The 10,156-nt window shown below is 42.0% G+C and overlaps 1 protein-coding gene across 1 annotated transcript; it reads left to right on the top strand.

Moving 5' to 3' along the window:
• The first annotated feature begins 1,516 nt into the window (after positions 1-1,516).
• On the top strand, positions 1,517-8,114 carry LOC147464197 (DEAD-box ATP-dependent RNA helicase 26-like). Its single transcript, XM_086493275.1, has 10 exons — positions 1,517-2,601; positions 2,874-2,983; positions 3,066-3,121; positions 3,233-3,448; positions 4,601-4,807; positions 4,895-4,981; positions 5,612-5,707; positions 5,838-6,056; positions 6,717-6,899; positions 7,694-8,114. The coding sequence occupies exons 1-10, from the start codon at positions 1,679-1,681 to the stop codon at positions 7,922-7,924; spliced, it is 2,328 nt and encodes a 775-aa protein (XP_086349401.1). The 5' UTR covers positions 1,517-1,678; the 3' UTR covers positions 7,925-8,114.
• The last annotated feature ends 2,042 nt before the right edge of the window (positions 8,115-10,156 follow it).

Here is a 10,156-nt window from a genome sequence, read left to right on the forward strand (position 1 = left end):
TATCATTGTCACAAAAAGGGCCACATGAAGAAAGACTATCAAAAGTGGAAACAAGAGCAAGGTAAAGGCAAGACCAAAGAAAGCAGTGTGAAGATTGAAGAGATCAATATTGTTTTTGTTGAAGATTCTGATGGAGATATTTATCTCACATCCATCATGGATTCTGCATTTTTGGTTGCCACTAATGACTATACTTTATAGGATTGGGTTCTTGACTCAAATGCATCTTTTCATGTGACTCCTCACAGGGAGTGGTTCAATACATATGATGCAACCCGCAAAGATTGTGTTCATCTTGGCAATGATTTTCCTTGCAACATACTCGGTGTTGATGATGTGTTGCTGAAGTTTCAAAATGGCTCTTCATTCATGCTAAAGAGTGAACTTGATCCTAGTAGCATTACCACTAAACATGCGGAGAAAAGATTTGCACTTCAGGTGAGGTGCAATTTTATTTCATGCACATACGTTCACTCATGACCATCCACAAACCATAATGCATGAGAAATCTATGTAAGAAGTAAACAATTGTAAGTTAACCATTCCCTCAAAATCACACTTAGAAAACAAAATCTATTCATTGTCTATGTTCAACAATTAATAGTAAGTAGTCGAGAAGACATGGGAGGGGTAAACAAAAGGTAACTTTATAACATGTGTGGTTAGCTCACCAAGCTTGAGATGCTGTGGTGTCGGGTTCAAATCTCATATCATGTCATGCGTTCACTTTTTTCTGCACCCTTCCTTCGGCCCGAGATTCGTGCGCTGCCGAATAGTGCTGAGGATTGGCCATGCCAGGATTCGAACATTGCACACTCTTAGGGTGCGCACATGTACCAGCCACAACATCCCGACCGATGCAAATTCCATGCTGGCCCGCCACTGTTTTGGACTGTAGCAGATCGTTTCTCTACCGCTTTCGTCGGAAAGTGCGTGCCCTCCCCTAGCCGTTTGCAACGGTAGCAAAGCGGTGGCTGCCTAAAGATGGTAGATGACACCCGCAACATGCATCCAAACTCTGCACAATGGTCTGCGCCAACGTCATCTAACTCACCACCTGTTGCTTAGCTTCCATGTGCGCACAATAACGACCAATGGCAGGCCGGTGATGCTGCTACCGCCACGGCATGTGCGCAAAGTGGGTGATATCTGCCGGTGGTTGGCTGCGGCTGCTGATAGCCTTAGCACATGGTGGATTCGGCCACCGGCCCGACAGCTCTTCGACGCAGAAGGACTGGCTGGCTGAAGCTTTGATATTGAGCACAAGGAGAGACCCCGCCGCTGTGCAGGCACATGTAACTGGATGGTGTTTCTCACACGTGGCAAGGGGTGTTCTGATTGGTGCAGCCAAGGAAAGAGTGGCTGGCTGAAGAGGGGGAGCCTTGACTCTTTTCGGCCATCCGGCCAGCAACGGGCAACAAAAAGTGCATCCGACGTGAGCAACCGGCAGACTGAGCATACTCATGTGCTCATTACATGAGACTGGCCGGGACCCTGCATGTGCGCAGGCTATCTGACTACTACTAAAACACATTGGAAATGTTGTTAGTAGTTAGGCTAGTTAGGGCACTTCCAAACCCTCGCTAAACCTCTCCCCCTCCCAGCAGGTTGACGATGACGATGACGCTGCGTGTTTGAATTCTAAGCGCCGCTTTTGCGAAGCCCTAGTTCGTCAGACATGTCTCGGCAGGTGCTCTCTAGGCATGGTCACCTCAGAAGAGCTTTAGTTCCACCTGCTTCCTTTTTCAGGGCCTGCGCAAGCTCCAGCTCGAGTTTTTATCACGGAAGCCACGCTGAGCTCCCGCGTTCTTTTTCCTCCCTTTCCGATGGGGTAGAGCTTCTCCACATTCCATCGAAGTGGTTTGCAGCAGTTACATCCAAGCTCCAAGTTGGTTCCGTCCCCCCTGCAAGCGCCAAGCCAGAGCAGAAACCCAATCAGAGTGGGAAATCCCAACCACTCAGTGTGTCCTCAAGGAAGAGAGACTCGAATAGCAGAGCAAGAGATGGTGCTACATTTATGTTCTCAAATGCTTTTCTGCGTACTAGTCTGCATTCCAATTGGACAAGCTCAAAACTCTCCAGAGCTATTCATTCTGCTATTGGCGACGATGATAGTGATGAATCGGACGAGCTTGATGATTTTCTTCTTGACCCAGAGATTCCTCACCGCAAGGAAAGAAGCTCCAGTTCTCGTGGTGAAAAGGGCTCTCCTGCTTTGCATAAGATTTCTGACTCCGAGGAAGATGATGATGAAGTTCCCATGATCACAACCAACAAAAGGAGAACCTCTGCCATTGATGCATGCGAGGACTCTGACGATGTTGAAGAGGAGAAAGGGAGGGCCAGTGCAAAAAAAAAGAGGTCAGGTAACGACAGGAATGTGGCTGACAGTAGAGCAACCTTTTCAAAGAAACGGCCTGTTGCACTTGAGAATTTGCCTGAGGAGAAAGCAAGTTATTCACGTAGAGCATCCGAGAGTCATCTTGTACCTGATGGTGCTGAAGAGGAAGACACTGAGGTAAGGCAGGTGAACAAGTCGACTGATCACAATTCTTCTTCAGAGGAAGGCAGCTCTGGACCATCTTATCTTACAAAAACAAGGTACGTGAACAACTCTTACTGCATAGTGACAGTTCTGGCATGAAATCTGTTGGGAATGATCATATGATTCTTGGTTGATGAAGCAGTCTTTAATAGGAACATGCTTCATTAAGCTGTGTTAGTCACACCTCCTTGAGCATATGGGAATTCACTTTGGCATGGCACTCTTTTCTACCTTGTTCTGTCGCTTGTCTGTATGTGGTGGAGCTTGCTCAGTGCATTTGGACGTTCCTGGTGACAGCAGTGCTCTTTTTTTTTTTGGATCTATGCAGATTTGACAAGTTCCCAGTATCTCCCCTGTCAATAAAAGCGTTACATTCAGTGTTGAAATATGAAAAAATGACTGAAGTTCAAGAGGCTACATTTCCAGTAATTTTGAAAGGTAATTTTTCTTGGTGTTTGAATGTTAGTTTTTACTTACAGCACAGATTAGTGACATGATTAACATGCTGCTGGTTTAACAGGCCAAGATGTGCTGGCAAAAGCTAGAACTGGTACTGGGAAAACAATTGCTTTTTTGGTGAGGTCATGTCTTGATCTTGAGAGATGTTGATTCAAAGCCTGCTAGCTTGTCTTCATGCTATGACGGAGGCTTCTCTTCTCTGAATAATTTTGTTCGCTTTTGTTCCAGCTGCCAGCAATAGAAGCAATTTTGAAGGCACCAGAAGGGAGGGCAAGAAACCCGGTTTATGTTCTCATCGTTTGTCCCACTCGGGAGCTGGCGCAGCAGGCTGCTGCAGAAGCTAAAGTTCTACTGCAGTTTCATCGAGGTCTTGGTGCACAAGTTGTGTATGGAGGCTGTTCAATAAGAGGAGAACAAATGAATCTAAGCAAAAGCCCATGTCAGGTAATTGTTGGAGGATCAACCTGTCTTTTGTATGATGCTTTTTAAGCGAGGCCTTGTCAACATGTTGTCTAAGCTTACTTTTGAATGTGGACGGGATTGAGAACTTATGTATCTCAGGATGGTGGGATGTCTACAAGTCTACTTTTGGTGGGTTCGATACAGACCTAAGCAACTGCACCCTTATCAAGCCTGACAAATTTAGCAGCTTTTGCATTGAACATAATTAGGGGAAAAGGATCACAGTGATTGCCTCCAAAACATCAAGGTGCCAAGGATGTCTGAACTTGTGGTTTTGCGTTTTGACAGGGCAGACTTGATGGTATGAAGTACAGGAACTACTCAATCTACAGATTTCCAGATTGAGCCAAAATTTTTTAAAGTGACCAAAGTTGGAGGTTTTCAGTCACCAAACTCACCAAATCTCACCAATTTAGGTCCAACATAGGAGCAAAAGACTGCACAGAGGGAACCCTAGCTACAAGAAGTTTCAAATCTTCAAAATTCACCAAGTGGTAGTGACCGCGCATATAGGTTTGAATCTGGAAAAAGTGGTGCCAATTGATGCAGCCCAAGGATCCCATATATACCCTCCATATTCAATTTGGATAGGGAAAAGACCTTCAAACTGCTCAGGAACTGAAATCCAAGTTCAAATTGTGGCACCAAGGTGAAACAAAGGTTGAGAGGGAGATTGTAAAAATCTTGCTTTTTGATATTTGTGGTGAAAATGGAATGGCTTGGTATTCAACTTCTAATTGAAAACAACTGTCAAGAAGCCTTGCTGTGTCCATGAAATTGTGGTTCAGTGTAGGTAGAGATCCGTGTACAGGGTGACCGTATCATTCAACTTCCTTTTTTGATTTGTATGTTTGCACATTGAGCCTCTGATTATTTGTTGGAAGCATCTCAGTTATTTTCTTCTGTGGGACTTCATTTTAGCGAGACAATTTCTACAGCAATTTTGCCAGCACATATATCAAGTTTTTTCGGTGCTGATACTGAATTTTTCAGTTTTGATTTTTCTGGACGTCCAGCTGTTCTATGCCTGTCTGATACCAAGATAGTGTGCCATGTCATACTAAAACAGTGTCCCTTTCGAAGTAAGAATGCTTTTGTTTGGCACACTTTTAAAGTACTATAGGGTTTGTGCAGATTCTTGTTGGCACTCCCGGGAGGTTGGTGGACCACATTCAAAGGACTCCTGAAATGGATAGGCAACTAAAGTCAGTACAATTGTTTGTACTGGATGAAGCTGATCACATGCTGGACATGGGTTTCCGAGATAGCTTGCAGAAGATTATGCAAGCAATACCCTCGAAGAGGCAAACACTTTTGTTTTCTGCTACCATTCCTAGAGAGGTTCTATGTTTGGACCCTGTCAGTTGTTTTCTTTGCCCCACGTCTTGCAAGGTCGGTTGATTATTTGCCTTGATTCGTCGTCTACAGGTGCACAGTATGGCAAAAGTTGCTTTGAGGAATGACCATGTGTTCATTGATGCTGTTGGGAAGGACAGCGAGGACACACATGCCAAGGTCAGAGTCAAGCATATGCATTCATCTTAGCCTGTGTGGGTGGTTAGGTGATTATGCTCTCTTTATTTGTGGTGCATGGCACTGTCTTCAACTGTAAAAATGGGTAGAGTGTTATTTAATAAGTACAGTTGTTTCTGTTTGTCGGTAGTGAGTTTTTCTGCTATGTTCATTTGCTCATTACATGTGTGATTTGTCCTTTATACTGAACTTTTGAAAACGTTGTTTTGTGATTAATATTTTTTTTACACCTAGCTATCTATAAACTTTCCGAGGTATGTTTGTTTGTGAGTTTGAGCACCTTCATATATAACTCTGGATATTGGTAGTTTGCTGTGCTGTAATAACAGCTATCGCGCAGCTTGTTTATTGGATGTTTGTCTGCATACTGGAAAGGTCATTCTATGTTGCTCATTTTTCTCAAATCTGATGCTTTTCATGTGCTGTTTTTTCTACGTGATTATAGATTTGCTCTGTAGATTTAATCTTTTAGTTTTCATTGTCTAGATCTTGAAAGCATTTTGATAGAGGTTTTGCTTCTGTATATCTATCCGCCCTTTGTTAATTTTAGCTTCTAGTGAATCGGGTAAAAGCATACCGTGTTTTAAAGGAAGGTTCTTGAGATATATGCAGGTTAAGCAGCAGTATATTGTGGCTCCACTAGAGAAACAAATTAGAGTTTTATATGCAGCACTGAAGCAACATATGGAAGCTGACCCACATTACAAGGTCTGCATTTTTTTGGGTACACATTTTAGGTGTGTTTTGTGTTTATAAATATGTATAAAAACATAACAACGTGGTTATTCGTGTTGTAGTTTTTGTCATAATTGGGTATTTGCATTGGATGCTTGTGCAGGTGCTTGTATTTTGCTCGACTGCTAGAACTACAGGATTTATGTGCAAGCTGTTCATGAACCTGGGATTCAATTCAAAGGAAATACACTCAAGAAAAGATCAAAGTTATCGTACTCGAGTGTCAGATGAGTTTCGTCAATCTAAAGGCGGCATCATTCTTTTTACATCTGATGTCTCAGCCAGAGGTGTTGATTATCCCAATGTGACACTTGTTGTTCAGGTGCCCATTATTTTTAACCATATCTTCTGGTTAACGTAAGTGAGCTTAGGGTTGAGACTGGGTAAATTGTGACACCGGCAAGGCATTAGGTCTCTACAATTTCAGAAAAATAAAAAAACCTTTCAAAGCATCAGTGAAGGGCGAGTCTAGGAAATAAAAAGCCTCATGAAAAAGGAAAGTCAAAAGACTACTGCTATTCTCCTTTTTGACTCGCTAAGGCAAAGGCCTTAGTGTTTGGCTGGTTTTTTAAGCTTTTGAGATGAGGTAATGATGGTTTGAGTGGGTATCTTCAAATTATTATTTGTTCTTTAATGCTAAATCTTGAGATTGAGAAAACCAAGACCATTCTCTTTGATGTACCACTCATTTCTTGATCTCTCTTCCCCTACCTAACACCACCCCCCCCCCCCCCCCCCCCCCCCCCCCCCCCCCCCCCCCCCCTCCTTTCCCTTTTAGGAATACATGGCTTTTTTTTTTCATTTCAGTCATGCCTCCTTAAATTCATTAGATCTTATACTGGTTCTTTACCTTTCCCTTGAACGTTTTCTTTTCTTTAGAGTTTCCTTGCACTATGTATGTACCAATTTTTTTTTTCTAGAAACAGGTCCTTGTATAAGAATTTTTCTGGTTTTATCTCTCTTCTGGCTTGTTTTTTTGCAGGTTGGAGCACCGTCTGAGATGGAGCAATATATTCATAGGCTTGGCAGAACAGGGCGTGCAGGGAAAAAGGGTGAAGGCTTGCTCATTCTCGCTCCTTGGGAAAGCTACTTCCTAGAAAAATTGGCAAAGCTACCATTAACTCAACTTCCCCCACCTAAGTTAACAGCACAAGCCAAGACAAAGGTAAGTTTTCGTGTGCTTGTCGTGAATGTTGCAAGGATAAGTACGCAGAGAAAATCTGATGAAATTGTTGTGTTTCTTCTCATTTTGACTCAATTTCGCTCATTAACTTTTACTCCTCTAGGTTCTTTCATTTTTTCTGGCTTTAAGTACTTGCTGGGCAATTGTTTATCGTCCTAACTATTGCCTGCTGATTACACTTAAATTTAACTCTTGCATTGTGTATTGACAGGTAAGAGCTGAGTTCCCCTAGGCATTAGTGATATTAGTGAAATTAAGAAAATATCACGAAATGTAGGTTGCACAATTTTCAACCCTTTTTAGCAATATCAAGGGAACACGAGTCTGAAATGTAGAAATACTCCTAAATGATAACGAATGAGAATTCTCCCTTGTTCTTAGGTGCCACTTGCATGTTCTCTTTCCATTCAATTTTAGCTATTTCACTTCCCCTTCTTTCACACTTGAAGTGGGACTACAACTACACATCAAAAAATTGTTATATCACTATAACAATGGGAGACTCAGCTCTAAATACGACAGCTGCTTTTTGTTAGCGAAGTTTACAAGTGGAGAAATGGAAAATATAAGAGTTATGTGCTTTCCAAGATGCTTGCAGGTAGCGCTTGTTTGTTGGCATGTATGCATGCACGTATGTAGACGCATGTATCTACGTATGTATATATGTACACATGTATTGACAAATAAATGAATGGTCATTGGTGGCACATTGGTTCAAATTCTGCATTAAATTTGTGCGTTCCTTGTCTTTTCAACTTTCATCTTGTGTCATGCAGATCCTCAATGCAGCTTCACTGGTGGATGCACCTCTTAAAGAGATGGCCTACACATCATGGCTCGGCTACTACAGGTCTTTGAAAGGTCTCTCGCTTGACAAGGCGATGCTGGTGGAGTATGCGAATCAATTTAGTGCTTCAATGGGTTTTGATGAGCCTCCAGCCCTTTCAAGGATGGTTGCCTCAAAGATGGCATTGAATGGAGTACCTGGCATAAGATTGAGAAGATGACTTGCATCCCCAACTATGATGACTGAATATGGTGCTCTACAACCTAGACGATGTCAAATATTAGCCAAAAATTTATCAAGGTGGAATTCAGGACGGGCACATCGCCTCAGATTCAACCTGTGAAATATGACCCCTCAAGTTGTACACATAGATTTTTGATGTTACTTAAAATATTTTGAGTCTTGGCGTCCATTTCGTGCATCTACATTTTCAATCTGCATTACTTTGCAGAGGCATTTCTAGCATTTGTTCGCGTTTTTTAGCATGATTTAGCTGTTTCTCAGAACTGAGATCTCATGGACTGCACCGTGTAGTAGTCGGATGAAGTCAGGTATTATAAGATCTAGAAAATTTATTGACTTACCCTAATTGCTTGTAAAGCTGCTAGTACTCGGAAATAATCCAGAATTAAGAAACTCTACCATTACCAAAACGTTTGGTTAGCCTTTTTCACATGTTCTTGTTGTTTTTGGACTTTAAGTGGTCATTATAGCTTCATTGTCGAGGGTGAAATTTTGAGCACTTGTTTTCATGGAGAACCTGCCAGTGGAGCATTTTCAAACTTCAATACTGTGAATGCAACTAATGATATCGGGAGTCTGATATATTAGTTCAAACATACAGGTTCCTCGGCTTGTGATGCCCTAGCTTGAAGTGGAGGAGTGAGTGTGTGAGAGAGAGATTCCCTAAGGTCATACTGATGTTTAAGAAAAGAATGATGTCCACTGCTGTCCTCGGAGAAACACGAAAAGCACACAAATAGTATGTACATTGGTATCCTTTTTCATTTGTCATGGATGAAACATGAGAAACATTCTATTGTGTATGATGGGCAATTGTTTTGTATTCCAGTCCCAACTTATGCATCCTATTCCTAGCATGTGAGAGAATCAGAGAAATGTAGTAGGAGCAATTCCAAGAGGCCACAAAGTCAGTTACTCTTGTATGCAAGTAGACCAACTTCAAAAGAAATGGCATATGGATCCCAGTGTAAACCAGCTGCCAATGTGAAGTGCTTGCTTTGGATTATGGACTTTTAGTGCACCTTGACAAGGTGTTGATTGATGTCTAGCTTACTCCTGTTCGGAGAAGATCATCTCTATCAAACCAGACTCGGCCATTTTATCTTTGTATGGATATAAGGTCCATGTGTAGTCATAAGACTCCATATTAGCACTTGATGATTTCTTGGCGTCTTGCGTCATGATGTCACAAATTCCTCTCTAATGCTTATGTTAAGAGGCTTATTGCAATTCCATGGTCATTTCATCATGCATGCGGCTCTTGTCTATATACCGTATGTGCTTCAATTGGTATTCATCCACGCCAATGAGGATTAGCCTACCCTCATTGATTAACCACTATCTTAATCACCTCCTCTCTCTAGCCTTATTCCACTGAATTTCACACTAATTACTAGCCTAATTACTCATCTATGCTCGAAGTCCTTGGAAAGCCTTGAGCCACTACCCTTAATTTTGAGATTCTTTGAAGCATAATCAGTATGTGTAAGTAGCCATGATCTAATAACTTCTCTCTCTTAAATCTTTGCCCTTGTACCTAAGATGTGGGATATATATTTGGTTCATACCTTGAGTCACTTTTCTCACTCGTCGGTGCTAATTGTCATTGATTAAGAAGACACTGATCGATTAGTGTTTAACCATGCTTCAATTTCATATCAAATTTCCCCTATTTTGCAGTATCAAACACTCTCATCCATTACAGCACCAGTACCAAGTCTGTAGAAAATCCCCTTGACTTAATAGCAGTTTACACAAGCATGGTTTCCCACCAACAATGTTAGTTGGAGTTATTGGAGATATGTCTTATGAGGCTTCACAAGAAGATTTAAACATTTTCTCATGCAGGAAAACAGAGTCTTTTTCAGTGCTTTTCATACAATACATAACATCACGAGCTTCTGCTCAAGAGGCACCGCATACCTAGCTAGGTACGATTGGGATCAGGGGACTGCCGGCCCCCCACCGGCGGGCCGGCGATCTCCTGCCCCCAATCATACCTAGCTAGGTATGCAATGCCTCCCTCACAGAAGCTAATGATGCTGAGGTAAGTCACAATGTCGGAGTTATTGTGAGAATTTGTCAAAAACTTCTTGTGAGCTTCTTGGAGCCTAAGTTTCAAGTCGACTTGCCAAGAGCTTGTTCCTACTAGAACTACGTAAAGACAAACCAAAGCTTGTTTGGAGGCATTTCTAAAGGACATTCATTC

Source organism: Adiantum capillus-veneris, chromosome 2 (assembly GCF_014529385.1).
Source record: "Adiantum capillus-veneris isolate H3 chromosome 2, ASM1452938v2, whole genome shotgun sequence".
In the NCBI taxonomy this organism is placed as follows: Eukaryota; Viridiplantae; Streptophyta; class Polypodiopsida; order Polypodiales; family Pteridaceae; genus Adiantum; species Adiantum capillus-veneris.